Raw genomic sequence first — 20,297 nt, 5'->3', positions numbered from 1 at the left:
TATAGTCGGAAACCAGAGCCCATTGTCCAGAAACACGTAAAGTGGCCCAGTGTGCGCAAGTTCTGGGCGCGGCATCATTGACGCATGGAAGTCAGCAGTGCATGTCCCATGGTAGATCCTTCGTCCTTAATTAATTTGTGATTAATTCAACATGCGTAAAATCATCTGCTTTGAAGTGACCACTTCGTGAGCTCAAAGATAAAGCGCCAAAGGACACCGCCGTGCGAGACCATGATACAGGCAAAGACATGGAGATGAGGAGACGCCCTCCCTTCGTTCGCGGCTCACCGATACCTTCATGAGCCCGGCGCGGAAATCGCTCAAGTCGGGCCCGGTAATCCCTCGGGCGCATCACCGGCGGCTCATCGGAAACAGTTCCGCGGATAAGAGCACGGGTGGTCAGAGAAGGGAAGGAGGAGAGTGGGAGAGGGGAAAGCGATGCCTGCGGCTCGAGCCGCGGCGCGCGAGGTTTCTCGGCCCCCAGGATCGATCGTAACATGTCGCTTCCGGAGGAGAAGGCCGGGGTCCCAAGAACGATTGCCGCGGGCCCTGGAGCGAAAACTTTCTCACCGGTAAGGCACAAGGTACCGGCGGCAGCGCTGGTGGCGGCCAAGGAGTGGAGAGAGAGAGAGACAGCGGCGGAGGGAAGAGAAGGCTTATCGTTGCCAGGGTTCCCGGGCTCCCTTCGATTTTTGTTTCTCCCGGGAGTGCCCCTTTCACTGTTTCTTCTGCTGCGCGCTCCCGGCTCACAATTGGGGCGGCGGGCGCGTGCCGCTCAAGTGGAGAGCTGCTATCCTATCGGCCGGGCGGAAGCGCCGGAATACTCGCCCGGCGCCCCGGGCGACGGGGGAATAAAAGGAACAAAATGCAGTTCGTTACGTAAAAAGAGTTGCGCCTCGAAAATAAATAGCCGCACTGGGCGCCGAGGGAAGGGAGAAAAAGCGGATGCACGGAGAAAGGAGGAGCGGAGGCGTAAGGGGGAACGCGTTCGGAGTGTTCAGAGCGCCGACGGCCGTCGTCGGCGTGCTGGGTTTCGTCGTCGCCGGGGCGGACGACCGAGGGGCGAAGCGGCGGCCCGCTTTCTGTGGCGTGTGCGTGCGGCTGCGACCATGCGTACCGGCAAAGGTGAGCGCCTGCCTGCCTACACGCAACTCGGATCACGCGGCTCTGCGGGGTCGCTAAGAAGTCTTCCTTCCCCCGTTGACGTGTCTTGCGATGGGAGTTCGCGTGTATAGTGATTGCGCAACGTGTGTTGTGCGCCAGTCAAGGTCTTTTCGCTGCTGATGCGGTCGCGTACAACTTTGAAGCGCGCGCCGCTAGGCGGTTTGCTGCGCGCTGCGTCAGAATGCGGCCCTGCAAAATCACTCCTTTGTAACTATTCCAGCTCTACCTAGCGCGAGGATTTCGAAGCGGAGAAATATCTGGCGCCTCTCTGAACGGGGACACGGCTTCGTGCAGCAGGCGTAAAGCGTCCGTAATGTGTATACAGTTGCCGAAAGTAGCTGGCGTGCAGTTGGCAAGTAGCCGAGCGCGCGCTGCAGGCTGTTTGTTGCCCTGGACTTTCTTTTTTTCTCCTGCTGGGTCCTGCTTGCACGGGCGCGCCCTAGTTGTCGTGTGTGCTGTGTACGAACGGTTCTTTGACGGGTACACTGTTTTGCCAGCTGACGGCCGCATTTTTAATGCTAATGGGGGTTGGTGGTGAACTGTGGCAGATCTACTTTCTCAGGGAACAAACCGCCCTTCCGTGGCACAGGAAGGGCTTGACGTGCCGAACCTTTCACCATGTTGCTACGATAAGTTGCACGAGGCGTTTGTACAAAACTGCCAGAGTTGACCGAATTGGTCTTCATTGTTCAGGCCAATCGGACGCAGCGAAGTAGCGGCTTTATCATTACACTGATTGCTACTAATTTGTGCGTTGCGTCGGGAGAGAGAGAGGAAGGGGGAAGGCAAGGACGTTAACCAAGTGGGTGTTCTGGTGGGCTACCCTACACTGGGCAAGAGGGATGACAGGATTGAGAAGGGAAAGAGAGAAGGGACGAGGGGCACGGTTTTGTGTCAGGAGGCAGAGATAAATCCTGCTCTTGGGGATGGAAAGGTTTATTTGTGGAGATATACCCGTTCCGTCCTCTCTCCGCATGGATCAGCGTTCGTATTTCATTTGCCGAGGGGAGTAACCGGAAATACCTTGCTGTCGGTACGATGTACTAGGCAGTGGTGTTCTCGGGGAGAAGTGTTGGTTAGAAAAAAAAAACGAGAAACGAAAAGACTTGCTGCCGCAGTGAGGATAAACCGCGGTTAATCAAAGAAATGTGCCCTCCGGTTTTTATACGATTCCTCAGCCTATGGTCCGCTTGCCGTCTTAGCACGAATTTACCGGCGCTGAATTTACAGGCCCTTTGTTCCCCTCCCCAAGTGTAGGGTAGCCAACTGGGCATCGCCTGGTTGACCTCCCTGCCTTTCCGTCCTTTTCTCTCTCTCTCTCTCTCTCTCTCTCTCTCTCTACCGGCGCTGATCGATCGATCTCCGATAAGCATCCATTGCCTGTGTGTATCGCGGCATCAGATTGACATGAGCACGCGAAAGCCGGCCGGGCTACGTCGAACTATTTTAGTCTGGAATTGTACGCAGATCATGGTGACGCCAAACCCTTGGAGCTGCAGGCTTTAACGCTAAAGTTGTGGGTTTCTACGTGGACACAGGCCACCACCTACCGCGGGTTCGAGCTTCGCGCGAGCCAAGGGCCCCGATCAGCTGTCACCACACACACACTGGGACACCGACGCGGCGCACTCAACCTCCGCTGGGAGGAGAGCGATTCGCCGCAAAGAAACAGGCCTCCAAGTTCACAAAGGAGACGTTTATTCACGTCGTCCTTCAGCAGTACACACACACTCAATCGTCACCCCGTCCCGGGGGCGCGCGAGGAGCAAGGCTCCGCTGCGCGCACGAAGCGACTCGAGCAATGCGCGCCGCTAGCACGCCGCTGCAGGAGAATGTCCCCGCGGCAGTGCTGTGATCTCTCTCTCGTGTCGACCGTTGGGCCGGTTGCGAGAGAGAGTGGGCAATAAACGCAAGGTACGCCTGTCGGAGGTCGCTGGACCCCGCTGGACAGGCTCGAGCCGCTGCATGTCAGAGGACACGTGCGGACGAGCTCGAGTATATGCACTGGTCCGAGCGGCAAAGGCCGGCAGGGACAAACAGTAGCGTACGCACCTTACGCTGTCTCGGAGGGATCTCTCTCTCGGCCCCGCTCGGACGGTCGCGCGGTGCGCGGCCGCCCAAAACGGGTCCCGAATTCCCGCCAAAAGGCGCCAATGGCAAAGGCCCTTGGGGAGCCGGGGCGGAGCTGTGGCTAAATGACAGTGATTAGTCACCCAGCTGCCTCTCCACCGCCTGAGGCGGGAGCAAGGGAAAGAGGAGAAACAACGCGGGAGGCCGGCAATGCCGCGCAAAGGCCACGGCGGAAAGCCAGGATTCCCACAAAGTGTAACATAATTTCAGGCTTACGAGCAATCATTCATACGCAGCCCATCTCTCTACGTTTAGAAGCAGTAAGTTAGAAATAACTTTCGACATTCAATACATTAGTAATTAGAAAATATCGCGTATCTCTTATGGCTAAAAACATATTAATCGATGTTAACTCATTAGTCAGGTTAGTGCGAGTAAAAACGCAGTTTTGCTTACTCTATAGTGGCGTACGCCAACAACAGTGCTTCCGTTTCGAACCAGGAACTTCGACTTATTTGAAACCCTACCAAGGGCGTCCGCAGAATTTTTTGCAGGGGGGGGCCCATTGGTTGTTGGCGCCGGAGGGGGGGGGGGGGTATATTCGTAGCGAAAAGGCACTATTTGCGGAGTAAATTTATTTATTTATATATAAATAAAAAATAAGTAAAATACACACATGAAAGAAAATTACAAGCAGCAAATTAAAGCGCGGATTGTAGAGATACATTGGAGTTTATCAACAAAGAAACAATTAAAATTAATAAAAATGCAAAAAGATACTATCAATACTCGAAGTGCTCAGTCTTACTGCATACGGGTTCTCGACTCACCCGAATTGATGACCAGCACACAGCGCAATATGTTCACAAACACGCAACTACAGTCACTCAGTCAGTCTTCCTTGAACAGCAACTGTAGGCGCCTCGGATTTTTCTGGGCGAATTGCGTAGTTACACGGGTGATAAATTCATTTCTGTGCTTCATTACACGCTCTCAGTGCACAGTCATCATATATATTGATTGGAAAAAAGGTTGAACGAGTACGTTGAAAACAAAAGATGACTATATATACAACGAAAACTTATTTACAAGATAAATGCACGCTCGCAGCTTCATACACCTCGCTCCATCTTGCTCGCGCATCCGCACAGTCGAGCAACCGCACACACACTGCTCGCCGCTCGTCGTTTTCTCGTCCGCTGTCTTGGTTGTTCTCACCTTCGTTGACAACCCGCCACTAAAAACACCGAAGCACAAACACAGAGGCGCGCACACGTGCAAGGGCTTACTTGCCACAATATCCACGAATGCGCACTTTTGGGGTGTAAGGAACGCCGCGCGACTTCCGAGGGGAAGGGACACCCGCAACTAATTCGGCCGGAAAATTTGTTTTTGTGCTTTTATGGGGTTCAGAGCCCCAAAACGACTCAGGCTATGAGGGACGGAGTAGTACAGAGTTTCGGATAATGTCGACCACCTGGGTCTCTTTACCATGCACTGACACGCACAGTACATGGGCGCTGTTGTGATTTGAGGCCCAGCCAGAGGTGACAGGCGAGCCAGGCAGGCGCCATCGGGCTGCGTTGACCAAAGGCGCTGGTTTTCGGAGAAGACGCAAGGAACGCTGGTGTGGGGGCGCCTCTGGAGACTGCGTCGCCGTGAACAAAAGCAGCTAATCCCCTTTGCCGAAGGTTCTGAAAGCGGCGCTTCTACCGCACTGAGCTCTCCCGTGGATCGGAGGGGACAGCGAGCGGCGGCGGCGCCAACTCGTCGCCCGCTTGCTCCTGAGCAGCCCGACAAAGCGGGGGTGGACACGGCTGATTTGTCCTTCCCCCCTCAAGAATTCATCGGTGGCCGGCGTACGAACGTATCATGATTATAGCGAGCGACCTGTGCCCTGTGCACTGTCTGCCTCCGTGTCGCTATCTCTCTAGAGATCAAAGAAACAGACACCCATCTCAAGACGGCTCGAAACGCATGCTCGCCGGTGCCGCTGCATGTCTGCAACAGGTCGTCCTTCAGCAGAGCTGGCGGTGGCGTGGTTTGAAAACGGCGGGACGCGCGCCCGGACGCGGCATTTCGCAGATGTGACCAAGCGTCGAAGCGGGGCTGCTTTTACCCTTTTGGCTGAGCGCACCACCGCCCCTGGCGTGCGGCCATCACTCACGGTTCGAGTGAGTGATTTTCCAGGGGGGTGCAGCCGCCCCCCCTTGCCCCCCCCTCCGGACGCCCATGAACCCTACGCTTAGGTTACGTGGGGACACGTCGGGAAAGTCACTTCGCCAACCCTGCTTGTCGCTGTTGAATATGGGACAACAATCGTGGCTTTGCCGTCACCGCCATCCTCACTGCAGGAAGTGGCCAGGCACCACGAATGCAGCTCACAGTATTCTCCACCACCATGTTTCATGTACACTCCTTTCCTTATTTCTGCCTTTTCTCCTTCGGTCTCTGAAATGATTCTCTCTCTCCCCCCACTTCCCTAACCGCGAGTTCCAGTGGCGTCACTAACGTGACGCCACTGGAACTACCCAGTGGCATGGGCGTCCGGAGGGGGGGGGGGGGGCAAGGGGGGGCGGCTGCACCCCCCTGGAAAATCACTCACTCTAACCGTGAGTGATGGCCGCACACCAGGGGCGGCGGTGCGCTCAGCAAAAAGAGTAAAAGCGGCCCCGCTTCCAGCTTTGGGTCACATCTGCGAAGTGCCGCGTCCGGGGACGCGTCGTTGCAGACATACAGCGGCACCGGCGAGCATGTGTTTCGAGGCGTCTTGAGATGGGTGCCTGTTTCTTTGATCTCTAGAGAGATAGCCACACGGAGGCAGACAGTGCACAATCCGGCCACCGATGAATTCTTCAGGAGGGAGGGACAAATCAGCCGTGTCCACCCCCGCTTTGTCGGGCTGCTCAAGGGCAAGCAGGCGATGAGTTGGCGCCGCCGCCGCTCGCTGTCTCCTCCGATCCACGGGAGAGCGCAGTTCGGTAGAAGCGCCGCTTTCAGAATCTTCGGCAAAGGGGATTAGCAGTTGCTTTTGTTCACGGCGACGCAGTCTCCAGAAGCGCCCCCACACCAGCGTTCCTTGCATCTTCTCCGGAAGCCAGCGCCTTTGGTCAAGGCAGCCCGATGGCGCCTGCCTGGCTCGCCTGGCTCGCCTGTCACCTCTGGCTGGGCCTCAAATCCCAACAGCGCCCATGTACTGTGCGATGTCAGTGCATGGTAAAGAGACCCAGGTGGTCGACATTATCCGGAACTCTGTACTACTCCGTCCCTCATAGCCTGAGTCGTTTTGGGGCTCTGAACCCCATAAAAACACACAAAACAAATTTTCCGACCGGAGTGGCGAGTGTCCCTTCCCCTCGGAAGTCGCGAGGCGTTCCTTTCACCCCCAAAGTGCTATTAGGAACGACGACAACAAGTCTCGCCGGGTGGCCGCCAGCACGCCTGTTTCTACTGTGTATGGCTGCTAGCGACTTGAGGGTGATTGCTTTCGGGCCTGCCGCCATGGACCACAAGCACCGAGAGGACCCAGGTGCCAGCTGACTTCAATTACGGAGTTTGCCCGGTTGGAGTGCAGGAACAAAACCAGACCCCCTTCACAAAGTGCCTGCACGTGTAGAACGCCGCCGCCGCCTCGGGGAGACGAACGTTATCTTCCCCATTTGCTGTGACCGTGCCAGGGAACAAAGGGCCTCGTCTCCGGTTGCTCTTTGGCGTGCCCAAGCACCGCGACAAGCTGGCGGGCCTCATCTCCGACCCAAGCACGAGGAACCACTTTCGGCGTTTTCGTGACCTCGCGTATGGCCTCGAGCGGCGGGTGGCATTTGATGATCAACAGATGTCGGTGACCCGCAGAAACCTTCGGCTGGCCGGAGGCCATCACCTACCGCCGTCAACGCTACCTCGACGACAACCTTCTTTCCCTCAGACTCCACATGTGAAGGGGGCGTGACCATGAGTGCAGTGTCGTGTGTGTGCGCACAGGTGAAAGCTCTAGGCCCCTCCCACTCCGGCAAGGGCGTCCTCAACCTAGGGACTTTAGGGAACAAGAAGGATATAAAACTCGACAACGGATGCGGCAGAATCGTCTCACTTCTAACCACCAATGTAAAATGTAAATAAACCTATTCTCCTTTCGCCATCTACCTCTTCGCTCAGCGGCACTCCTGTCCTGAACCCTCAACTCCAACAGTGCGTATTCGGGGATACTGCGGCAAGTAGGCCCTTGCATGTGTGCGCGCCTCTGTGTTTGTGCTTCGGTATTTTTAGTGGCCGGTTGTCAACGAAGCTGAGAACAATCAAGACAGCGGACGAGAAAACGACGAGCGGCGAGTAGTGTGTGTGCAAATACTCGACTGTGCGGTTGCGCGAGCAAGATGGAGCGAGGTGTATGAAGCTGCGAGCGTGCATTTATCTTGTAAATAAGTTTTCGTTGTATATATAGTCATTTTTTGTTTTCAACGTACGCATTCAACCGTTTTTTCAATCAATGTGTATATATTTTTAACACTACCAACCCCGAAGAACTCCATAGCCAGCTTTGTCTCGCGCGGTTCCGAATGATGGACATTCGGCGCTTCTTCAAGCGTCAGCGGTTGTCTGACGAAGCGTTATCCAAATGCGCCCCTGCAGATTCTGGTGTGATATGTGACAACGGTGTAGCATTTGAACAGAGTGATGCAAGCTTTTATCACCGGACAGTAGCTGATGTCGTCGACTCCATGGAAGGGACTCTGTCAACAGTGAGTTCAGGTAATGCAGCAGGCCGAGATGATTCCATTTCTCCTTTCTTGGGATTTAAGTCCGGATTTGACCAGAGCGATGCAACCTTTCATCACCGGACAGTAGCCGACGTCGTCGTCTCCATGGAAGGAACTTCACCAGCGAGCTCCGGTCACGCAGTAAGCCGAGACGATTCTCTTTCTCCTTGCTTGGGATCGAAGTCCGGAGACAACATCAAGAAAACAAATAACTTGCCTCAAGAATATGACTTAGGAGAGTTTCTAGGCAAAGCTAAACTCACTGGCATACCGGACTTTTTGAAGTTACGTCTTCTTACTAAGCCATGGTCACCAAATGTTACATACGATTTTAAGAAGGATGTAACACCTGGAAAGAGGCCTTTTCGACATCAATGGCTGGGAGATTACGCCCCCTGGCTTGCGTACTCAGCGACAGCGAAAGGCGCTATTTGTCGTTTTTGCGTCATTTTTCCTCCACGTGTTCACCGGGGTACTCAAGGAAGTTTTATCGTGCGCGCTTTCAGTAACTACAGAAAAATGCACGAGGCGTGCAGGGATCACGTAAAATCCCAATGGCACCAGGAGGCAATGACGGCCTCACAGAACTTTATGGATGTGATGAAAGGCAAGCAGCTACCCGTTGTAGAGCAGCTGAACAGAGCACTCCACGCGCAAGTTGAAAGGAACCGTGAGAAACTATTTCCAATAGTTTCCACCATTGTCTTTTGCGCGACGCATGACTTGCCAATTCGCGGCAAGCAGTCCGATAGTGGAGTCTTCAATGATCTGCTTGACTTTCGTGTAGAAGCTGGAGATACTCTACTTCAGGAGCACTTCGCTTCTTCTGCTGGCAATGCCAAGTACACTTCTGTCCGCGTCCAGAACGAGATCATCACAATCTGTGGCGACATCCTGAAAGAGCAGATAGTTACCGAAGCTAACAAAGCGTTTGCTTTTTCCGTTCTTGCTGACGAAACTGCAGATATTTCAGGAAAAGAGCAGATGTCTATAGGCGTTCGCTTTATTGACAAGGCGGGAGCCGAAGTGTGCGTTCGAGACCAGTTTTTGGGATTTGTAGAGCTGGAGCAATTAAACTCCGCTTGCATCGCCGCGGCAATCTTGAAGTTTTTGACGAATGTCGGGCTGATTCTTTCGAACCTCGTTGGACAGGGGTACGATGGATGCTCTACAATGGCTGGAAAAGAAGCTGGAGTGAACAAAATTATACAAAAACAGTTCCCGAAGGCACTATTTTTCCACTGTGCAAGTCACAAACTAAATCTCGTCATCAACGATCTGAACGACGTCTCTGAAATTCGAAACACAATTGGCATAATCAAACAAACCATAAACTTCTTCCGCGAGAGCGTACTCCGGAGAAAATTGGTGCCGAACATTCCGATGCTGTGTGAGACAAGATGGTCTGAAAAATATAAGTCTATTAGGATCTTCTCTCAGCATTACGTGGCCATAGTCGAAGCACTCGAGGAGCTCGCGTCCACGGAATCATGCTCGAACGCTGCAACTAGACAACGAGCTCACATCCTCTACTGCGCAACAACAAGCTCATCTTTCATCGTCTGCTTGCATATTGTAGCGAAGTACAGCGCTCGGCTCGAACCAGTTACGAACATTCTGCAAGGTGTATCCATGGACTTCCATTCTGTGCATGACCACATCACTGAGCTGCAACGTATTTTTCGCGGCCACCGGACGAACGCTGTAGAGGAGTTCTCTAACATCATGAATGCAGCAAGGGAGGCAGCCAATCACTTAAATGTGGTGATATCTGTGCCAAGACAAGTCTCTCGTCAGGCCCACCGAGACAACTACGGGATTCAGTCGCCGGAGGAATACTACCGTGTGGCAATATATGTGCCGTACTTGGACTCCCTCACTGCTTCTTTAGCTCGGCGCTTTTCTGAAAGCAATGAGAGGAGCTTCAAACTTCTCCAGCTGCATCCATCAAAAATGAAGCACTTGAGCCGTGTTGAGTTCGCTGTTCTCGCCGAAGAACTCCAGTGCTTTTACGGCATCGACAACTTCAAGGAAGAGGCCATCTCTTGGTACGAGATGTGGTGCAACAAAACTGGGGACCCATCAGAAATAACTTACTGCGAGCTTCTACATCAGGCCAAGACATTCTTCCCTGGTGTTGCAAAAGCCATTGAGGTGGCTCTGGCTTTGCCAGTTACTACCTGTACGGTCGAACGCTCCTTCAGTACAATGAGGCGAGTGAAAACGTGGCTACGCTCAACGATGACAAACGACAGACTGGACGGCCTTTGTATGATGAGTGTGCACCGAGAGCGTGTAATGAAGCACAGGAATGAATTTATCACCCGTGTCATCACGCAATTCGCCCAGAAAAATCCGAGGCGTCTACAGTTGCTGTTTACTGACTGACTGTCGTTGCGTGTTTGTGAACATATTGTGCTGTGTGCTGGTCATCAATCCGGGTGTGTCGAGAACCCGTATGCAGCAAGACTGAGCACTCTTCTCCACGAAGTGATAGTATCTTTTTGCATTTTTATTAATTTTAATTGTTTCTTCGTTGATAAACTCCAATGTATCTCTCCTAGCCACGCTTTAATTTGCTGTTTGTAATTTTTCTTTCATGTGTGTATTTTACTTATTTATTTTATTTATTTATAAATAAATAAATTTACTCCGCAAATAGTGCCTTTTTGCTACGAACATAACCCCCCCCCCCCCCCCCCCTCCGGCGCCAACAGCCAATGGGCCCCCCCCCTGCAAAAAATTCTGCGGACGCCCTTGCCCAGTGGTAGTACCCAGTGGTACTACCTCTCGATTTTGTCACCTGCTATCCGAGGCCCTGAGACGGACGGACGGACGGACAGGACATGAGTGTTCTAATGCTAAAGCATTAAAAACTGCTCAACCAAAATATTGTCATCTGACGGTGTACTTACAAGAGGGTTTGTTTCTGGTTTTGAGGGGTTTAACGTCCCAAAGTGACTCAGGCTATGAGGGACGCCGTAGTGAAGGGCTCCGGAAATTTCGACCGCCTGGGGCTCTTTAACGTGCACTGACATCGCCCAGTACACGGGCCTCAAGTACACGGGCTTCGCCTCCATCGAAAGTCGACCGCCGCGGCCGGGATCGAACCCGCGTCTTACAGGTCACGGGTTCGATCCTTGGCGAGGCGGTAGGGAAATATATAACGTAGAAGACACACCCACTGGCCCAGCCGAATAGCGTGAGGCAAGCGAAGCTCAGCACGAGAACCGCTCACCTTATTCCGCGTGTATCGTCTTCAGACATGCGCGACATCCGGCGGCAAAACCACCTTCCCAGAGCTAAGCTGGCAGCGGATCAGCTGCGCGGTAAGGCTTGTGCGGGACAGAATAAACAACGGCAGTCCCGGGGCGAGTGGACGGGGCCTGAGAGACGATTGGGCAATTTCGTACCCACGTCGACCACCTCATGGAGCACTCGGTGAGAGCCAGTGCACGGGAAGAGTTTTTCAGGGTACGCCGCGGCGGGACGGATACCACCGGAGGGCAGAAGAGCCCGGAGAGAGAAACTGACTTCCAGATTCCAGCGGTCACTTATCCGATTCTGATTGGTTTGTGGCGATGGGAGGCGAGCGCACGCAAGTTGTCTCCAATGCGGTCTTTTCGCAGTCCATTTCGTCGACAGCATTCTGTCAAAAATCGGAACGGAGATCGATAGCTGAGCCGGAGTACCCGGGTTCGAACCCGAACACGGCGGCCGCGTTTCGATTGAGGCGAAACGCAAAGGGCGCCCGTGTGCTGTGCGATGTCAGTGCAGGTTAAAGAACCCCAGACGGTCGAAATTATTCCGGAGCCCTCCACTACGGCACCTCTTCCTTCCTTTCTTCTTTCAGTCCCTCCTTTTTATCCCTTCCCTTACGGCGCGGTTAGCGTGTCCACCGAGATATGTGAGACAGTCACTGCGTCCTTTCCTGAAAACCAATTTTCATTTTTCGATAGATGAAATTGTCTATCTTCACGCAGATAACAAAAAAAAATGTTACACGACTTTTTTTTAAAGCATAATTTGTGAAGAAATGGACACCGTGGACGTTTTATGATGCGGATGGATGTCTGAATCGATGGTGTGAAAGCTGAGGGAGAATGTAAAATTGTCTGTATCCAAATGCGTAGCAATCTTCTCCTGCCAAATTTCTTGAGTGACATTAAGTCCATGGTTGCCGCCCATGGTCGCAACACCGACGCATGGTGACACAAAGCCTAAGTCTGATGCGCAATATACAGATGTCATTAATAAGGCATTTTAGACCGCTTAGTTAGTTAACGGGTTAGTTACTTCGACATGCTTTCACACACGGGCGGCAAAAGCTAGGCGGGACGAAATCAGAGAGAAAACACACACAATGCCTTACATATGTGCGTTGGTCCCGTAAATGTTTTGGTTCTCCTATGTGAACGCGGCCACATGCATTTTTATATTAGCGTTAGGTACTTTTTTTCTTCCGTGAGTGGGGCAAAGTGTGCGGTATCCGTTGTTCGATTGGCGTTTATCGAGAGTAACACAGCCAGCCATGGCGCTGAAAAAAGTAAAACGCAAGCCAGGAATCGAACTCGCGATGCTTGGTTGGGATCCGGCCGCGGTATATTAACTGCGCTGCGGGCACGAGTGCACGGGTACGGAGACACACGCGCGTCACATTAGTGTCATATTATCGTCTTATTAGTGTCATATTAGTCATGGAACGTACTTTCTTTCGTGCATTCATTTCCCGTTATAATTTCAATTGCAGCGCAATGCAAGGTCAATGATTTTCGCGATTGAGGCTTGCGTAAGCAACTTCTGTAGCCCGCGATTCGCCTTCCGCTGAACCCGTGTGCTTTAGAACGCGGATTTCGTTCGAGCGGAATTGACAGACTCACAAATAAAACATCCAATGCGCGATCTGTGCCTACCGAGCGAGAAAAAACGGAGAGGGGCACAGGAGGAGGAGGAGGAGGACAGAAGTGGAGAGGAGAGCAATAACCTGGCGGGCAATCATACGATGTGATGCGGCAAATCAGGGTTAGGGTGGTTGTGCTTTTCGTTTTTACACTTATCGCTTTCCGACTGCACTTTTGAATTTGGATTCGTCGTTGCTTTTAGTGCGAAAGCATTGCTTAACGCGGTTCTAACCAAGAATATTGTGTGAAGCCTCGGAGCAACTCGGGCAAGCTCGGGTCAGTTCGGAGCAGCGTCGCGCAAGCTGCAGCCAATGGAAGGAAGCTCGGATAAGTTCGGAGGAGCGTCGCGCCAGCTGTAGCCAATGGGAGCGTTACCTATATATATGGAGTTCAAAATAAGGCTTTTTTATCATTCCGATGCTGCGTGGGCTTCTCGTGAGTGGAAAGGTGAAGATGGGAGGGGGGTGCCGCATTTGGAGGGCGGAGACTTCACAAGCTACCACTTTTGGGGGAATGTCGCTCATACTGCCCACGCAGTAAAAGCAAGTGCGGCTCATCGCTTCGTTTTTATCACCACGACTTAATTAAATAAGCCCGTCAGAGTCATTAAAGTGTAATCAACGACTTGCAAACGTTGAGTTTATAAAGATTCCCGTTACGTTTTCCCATATGTGCATTCTGTCTGTTCCAAAAGAGCGGACACCTTTTGTAAATTTTCTTTTAAAGACTTTTAGAGTAAGCCGTGTGACACGTGGACCAGCCTACTGCTTGAAATGCCAGTCGGGTATTTCTTTGTGCAGTAGACACGTTATCGTTGCGTTTCTCATAACGGAGCTCCCGTTATGGTTCTAGTATTCTTCGAAGCTATCATACGCTTGTAAATGGTGGTGGTGAAAACTTTATTTATGCATGTTTGCTCCTCTGTCAAACAAATGAGCTTAGGCCTGCGTTGGTGAGATGGGCTCCCATTGAAGCCCATGTGTTATACGGGGTTATAGCTGCACAGGGGACGATGGCCTGTTTCACGATGTTCAGCGTCCGCCCAGGTGGACCTGTGCACAGGATAATTAAGCACAGGTGCAGAGCAGGGGTGGATTGGCCTTTGCACGGGTGCACCTGTGCACCTGTGCGGAGGGACGGACGAAGTGAGCGGACATGGAAGACCGGATACAGGGAGGCCGAGAACGGGAAAGCCAAATGCTACCGCGTAATGCGTATCATGCATTAAAAACTGTTGCATGACGTGCGGCAAAAACTCTCAAGGGTTGCGGTGTGCCAGCGAAACGAACGTTGGTGGCCTTTATAAGCCCTGCAATATGCGATGGTGGCTCGTCGTGTTTGCCTTACGTCGGATTCAAAGCAACGTGATGTTATACATGGCGTTCAAAATGAGACTTCCGGGATTTTTTTTTCTTCAACATACTATGAGCTACACGAAAGCCGTTTAAGTGCCTTAGGATTAGAACCCCTATGTCAGAAAAATCTGTCAGTCCGTCTGAAAAGGCTTGGTAGGTGGCGAAGTGGAGAAGGAAAAATCCCCCTTTCTACTTTCAGAGGAGAACAGGAGGGAGAGGGAAACTGGGAGAAAGGAGGCGATGCGAGGGTGGGAGCAACACCCTCTAGTGGGAGGCGACGGTTGGCGGGGAGGGAATGTGGAGAGGGAGTACGTGTTGTCACACGGTGATTGATGGACTGGATCATGCCACCCGCTCGCACAGGAGGGTATGTGGGGAAGTATTGAATACTTCCCCACATACCCTCCTGCGCACCACCCTGATTTTGCAGGCCCCCCTAACGACCAGCTTGACCAACCCATTACAGAAGCAGAGGTCCAGGCTGAACTCCAGATGCTTAACACGTCCTCAGCCCCCGGCCCAGACGGGGTACATAACAAGGCTCTCAGGAATCTCGACGCACAATCCATTGCTGCACTTAAAGAATACTTTAATGAGTGCTGGCGACTGGGCACCCTCCCACCACAATGAAAAGAGGCGAGAGTCATTTTCATACCCAAACCTGGCAAACCTCTGCTTACTTCTAACCTCAGACCCATCTCCCTCACATCTTCTGTTGGCAAACTCATGGAGCATGTACTCCAGCGCAGCCTTTGCCAATACCTAGAAAGCAACAATCTCATGCCCACTAGCATGTTTGGATTTCGACCAGGGCTTTCCACACAGAACGTCTTCTTGCAGCTAAAACATCACATTCTCGACTCACAGACCACCGACACTAAAGCTATCCTAGGGGTGGATCTCACTAAGGCATTTGATAACGTTACACACTCAGCTATCCTAGAAAACCTTACGACCCTGGGAGTCGGCGCCAGGATGTACAACTACATCCGAGACTTCCTCAGCCACCGCACAGCCACGCTTACCTTCGGCGACCACAGCCTACCAGGGATCACGCTGGGAGCACGAGGTACGCCCCAGGGAGCCGTCCTCTCCCCTATTTTATTCAACATAGCACTTCTTCACCTACCACAACAGCTAGCTCAAATTCCCGACATCCATTTCAGCCTCTACGCCGATGACATCACTGTCTGGGCAAGCCATGGCAGCGATGCCGAAATAGAAGAACACTTACAATTGGCACTAACCACCATCGACGCATATGTACGGGAGCGTGGCCTGACCTGCTCCCCTTCAAAATCCGAGCTTTTCCTCTACCGGCCCAAGCAACACGATTCAGTCAATGCACCCATCTCCCTCGCCCTAGGTACCCATCCCATCCCACTTGTACACAAAATCCCCGTGCTAGGACTGGTTCTCCACTCCCACGGTGCGCACGGAGAAGTCATAAAGACACTTCAAACACACGCTCAACACACCACTCGACTGATTCGCCGCATAGCGAACCGCAGGGCTGGCCTACGCGAGCGAAACACGACTCGCCTCACCCAGGCTTACATCATAAGCCGCACAACATATGCCCTTCCATACTTACCCCTCAAACAGAAGGAGAGAGGCCGGGTTAATGCGCTCCTACGTAGTTGCACGAGAACGGCTCTACGTCTTCCCCCCAGCACATCCAACGACCTACTCCTCAAACTAGGTGTACACAACACCTTTGAGGAGCTAAAAGAAGCTACCTTTATGGCACAACTATCCCGTCTATCCAGCTCAGAGGCTGGTCGTACTTTATTGTCCCAGTTGAGCCTGACCCCAATTACAGAGCCTGCCGAGGGGGTCCCCCTTTCTGCTACCCTCCGCTCTAACCTCAACTTAACCCCCATCCCCAAGAACATGCACCCTGAGCGAGACAGGGAACGCAGAGTAGCACGGGCTCGGGCCCTTCACAAACAGTATAGCGAGGACCATGAGGTGGTCCACGTGGACGCAGCGGAATACACGACAGGCTCCCGCATGGCCCTGGCGGTAGCCGACAATAATGCAAAGCTTCTAACCTCCAGCTCAATCATTACCAATTCGACCACAGAGGCAGAAGAGGCAGCCATCGCGCTTGCTCTCATTTCTACATCTGCCACAAAAATTATCTCCGATTCCAAATCTGCAATTTTAAATTATGCGAAGGGCTACATATCCAGCACCGCTGCTCGTTTACTACGTTTCTGGCAGCCCGGCGCCTCATCACCCTCATCTGGACGCCAGCACATGCTGGCCTCCCTGGCAACGAGGAGGCTCATTCCCTAGCCCGAGGTCTCACATTCCGGGCAGGAGTCAAGCCCCCTCTACGAGCCTCGGAGCGCCTGCTCTCCTTCCGTGATATTCTCTCGTACTACCGAGACAAACGAAGGGAATACGCACCCCCAGCTCCATCCCTCACCATACCGCAGGCTGCACACTGGCGACAACTACAAACCCGAACTGCTCCATACCCAATACTGCTACATGCCCGATACCCAGACCAATTCCCGTCATCATGCAAACTTTGCGGCAAACCAGGAGACTTCTTACACACCCTCCTCACATGCCCCACCTTCCCTCATCCCCCATCACCAACCGCGGCGGAGTCTTACTGGGAGTCTCTTCTGACCAGCTCGTCCGCTCAAGACCAGCGCCGGATCATCTCCAGCGCTCACAGAAGGATTGCGCTCCAGGGGCTATCCTTCGCGTTGTAAGGGTGCCTCCTCCTCACATTGAGGAGGCATCCAAGTGCCATGTAGGGGGCTTCGCCCCCACGATTTACATCATTGGCAATAAAAGTTTCCACCACCACCACCACCCGCTCGCACGGTCTAAATCCGTCCAGCGGCAGCTATAATGCATGCGCTGCAGCGTCAGTCGCATTGATCGTGTATTCTTTTGCACGTAGGCTCTGCGACGAGCGACACTAAGTGAGAGAATATTGTCGTCGATCTTATTGACTGAAACCAATTAATCAGCTTTCATTGACTGCAGTTAGCGTGCATTTTGCATTAAAAACTTAGGGGCGGTTGTATTAATAGGCTTTTCCATTTGGTGAAATTCTTGTAGCACGCTCATGTTTCGAGGCTTCGGAATTTTCAACTTAACATTTACGCATATGGCGGTGCTAATCGGAAAAGAATTCCTGTATTGTGCACTGCAACTATCCACTATCGTGTATCGCTCAATGACAAATTCAATTGCCGCTTCATCGCGTTGAGTTAATGAGGATGTAGCAGTCAGGCATTGAAGCTGGCTCGGCATTGCCGCCTTCGGTGCCTCGTTTGGCGCCCTGCGCAAAACCGCTGTGTGTTCTGCCATGAAATCCATCGCCTTTCGCAGTAAATGGTCTGTTTTTTCTTTTTTTTTCCCCCCTTATTTCACTGCTCGAAAAACTCCTTCCACCTCCGTGCTATGTTTCAACTCGATTATATCATGTTTTCGAAGTTGAAATTCCGTTATGGAGAATAAAGTCGAGGAGGTGGGCTGAGCCCGGCGTTTTGCGTTGTTGCTGTCGATTCTGCATACTATGGAACATACCCTTGGCGGGGAGAATGTCAGCAGTCTCTCTTTCGGCGGCGACATGACAGCGCGCTATAAGCTAGAACAGACTAACAGCGGTATACTGTCGTGCTTTATTCATATGCACTTCGTTAATGCGAACAAACCGAACTATGGACAATTTTTGCAACTACCAAACTTTTTCAATTAAGTTTCCTCCGTTTATATGGAACGTCGATTTTCGGACAATAGACAAGGCATTAATTAACTTATCAAAGCCGAGCACTGTACATAGGCGTCCGGAAGGGGTGGCGAAAGGGGGGGGGGGGGGGGGCGCTGCCTTCCACCTCTAGAAAATAGGATATTTTATGCACTAGCAGAAGACAACTATACAGCTTGATTAGCACGCTTAGGTGATAGTAACTTTTCGCATTTTGCTTATTAAGTTTAATTCTTTGTTCATTAATAAAATCAAATGTATGTTCTCCGAGCCCAGCGCTAATTTGCTGTTTCTAATTGTTGTTTCATGTGGGTAGTTTAGACCACAAATAGTGCCTTTTTAGTGCTAACCTACCGCCTCCCCCATCCCCGGCCATCGGGTGCCCCCCGTGAAAAAGTTCTGCGGACACCCTTGGCACTATATATTTTCGTCGCGTTATTGGGAAAAAATTGGCAGTGGCTTAGCTTGGCTGTGCCAGGATACACGTGGCGAAAGCGAGCGCAACGACGAGGCAAGCGGTGTGACGTCATACCAAACGGCGGCGGCGGCGGCTCCGCGGCGAGGCGCGTGGTGGGACGTCATGCCGGATGGCGCAGCGAGCGCGCGGCGTCCGTCAGCTGCGGCGGTTGCTAGGCAACTGCTCTAGCTCGGTCTCTGTGCCTCCTCGGAGCACCGCCACAGCGAACTCGCAAGTTCGCGGCCTATGTAGCTTTCCCTAAAGAACCATGGGTGTACAGAAAAATCTTGCCCGCACTTCATCAAGCATTTAGACGAATTCAGCGCAGGAACCTCTTGCTCGCAGCAGCACACGACTAAATGTTTAAGCGTGCGATAACATTCGGGTCTAATATGACCGTATCGGTTCCCTGGCATTTATATACCGCCTATCTTGTCTGCTTTATATCTACGGGCAGAATTTTTGTATTAAGAATTTCTTGTATACGCCAGTGTTTCCTACCGCGGCAACCTTCGTGCCCATCGTGCCGGACTGTCTATGACATGAGGAGTTCGTGTGTCGTCCAGGCTGCCTTCAGTTCCCTGTGCATAATTACGACCTGTCACTGCATTGTATTTATTGCAATGAACGTGTTAATCTTTTCATACTTGTTTGGAACTTTTTTCTTTTTATTTTATGCGATATAGCTTTCTCTGCGCCTCCGCTGTCTGTATCTTTACAAGGCAGAAATAAAGAATTTGAATTTGAAATAGTATAAGGAACTCGTTGGCTCGTTTGGGGCCGTCCTGTGCCGCACTTGGGTACCAAATGTATACTATATTTTCTGTGTCTCGGAATGGATAATGCTACGTGGCCAGACATATATCACGTGGTCCCACGGAGTAATGATAATGACGAATAAAAAAAAAACTGAGCGAGCGTGACGTCACATACCATATGACTTTACCAAACCGGAAGTGACGACCGGAATTAACGTCACCGAATCGGAACTGTTTCGACAACGTGTGATCGCGGGGGGTGGCGTGATGTCTAGGTAACGCTAAGTAAACGCTATAAGTCGTGATAAGCGATGTCGACCAAATGCCTGTGTTGTTGCAAACCAGGTTGGGCACTGCCTAGCAGTCCGCTAAGTTTTTCTAGTGTGCTGCTCATCATCCTCTTATATACTCGATTTGCTTACCAATGATGGTGTGTCCTACTCCTTTCAAAGCACAACAAAAAAAACCTGGCATACTCGATTAGGCTTTCCTACAGAAGAGCATAAAGCTGGGCTAGTTGGTTGTTATCCATATTAAACAGCGAGAAAAAGACGAAGACTGAGACAAGCACAACAACACGAGCGCGCGTGTTGTGGTGCTGGTTATGACGCACTCTCTATCTATCTGCACTACATTATCATCACCCACTGAGTCTCGGGTATTGCGCCTCTTTAAGCTGCTGATCCCGCTCCATCTAACTTCGGTGCGGTTGCTTTGGGTACCGGGGCACATGGGCATTCAATTAAATGAGGTTGCCGATTCCTTAGCAAGGGCCTCTCTCTGCAGCCCAATAATTGCTGTCCTGCCAACCTGCGCATATACAGCTGCGGTGAGGTTTCGCAGTTTCACATTATTTCAGAAATTTTCAGCCTCGGCACTTACATAATCTCCGGAATTTCAGCATCTCCTGCATCCTTGGAGTAGCAAAGACTGGCGCTCGCGCAGACTGGAGGTCTCTTTCACGCGTTTGCGATGACGAGTTCCTCTGCTAAATTTCTACCTCCACAGATCTGGTCTGGCGGTTTCTCCACTATGCCTATTTTGTGCCGAGCCTGAAACAGTGGATCATTACCTACCTGCTGTTCTGCCGCTGCTTCTC

The 20,297-nt window shown here is 52.0% G+C and overlaps 1 protein-coding gene across 1 annotated transcript in view; it reads left to right on the top strand.

Moving 5' to 3' along the window:
- The first annotated feature begins 994 nt into the window (after positions 1-994).
- LOC149371970 (uncharacterized) overlaps positions 995-20,297 on the top strand; it is a 41,287-nt gene continuing 21,984 nt past the window's right edge. Inside the window, exon 1 of the mRNA XM_089585543.1 lies at positions 995-1,125. Coding sequence (XP_089441669.1) covers positions 1,110-1,125 — 16 coding nt within the window. The 5' untranslated portion in view covers positions 995-1,109. The remainder of the gene's footprint in view (positions 1,126-20,297) is intronic.

The sequence above is a fragment of the Amblyomma mixtum genome, chromosome 1 (assembly GCF_055824585.1).
Source record: "Amblyomma mixtum isolate Tamu chromosome 1, ASM5582458v1, whole genome shotgun sequence".
NCBI classification, from domain to species: domain Eukaryota; kingdom Metazoa; phylum Arthropoda; class Arachnida; order Ixodida; family Ixodidae; genus Amblyomma; species Amblyomma mixtum.
This window is presented reverse-complemented; position numbering and strand designations above follow the sequence as displayed.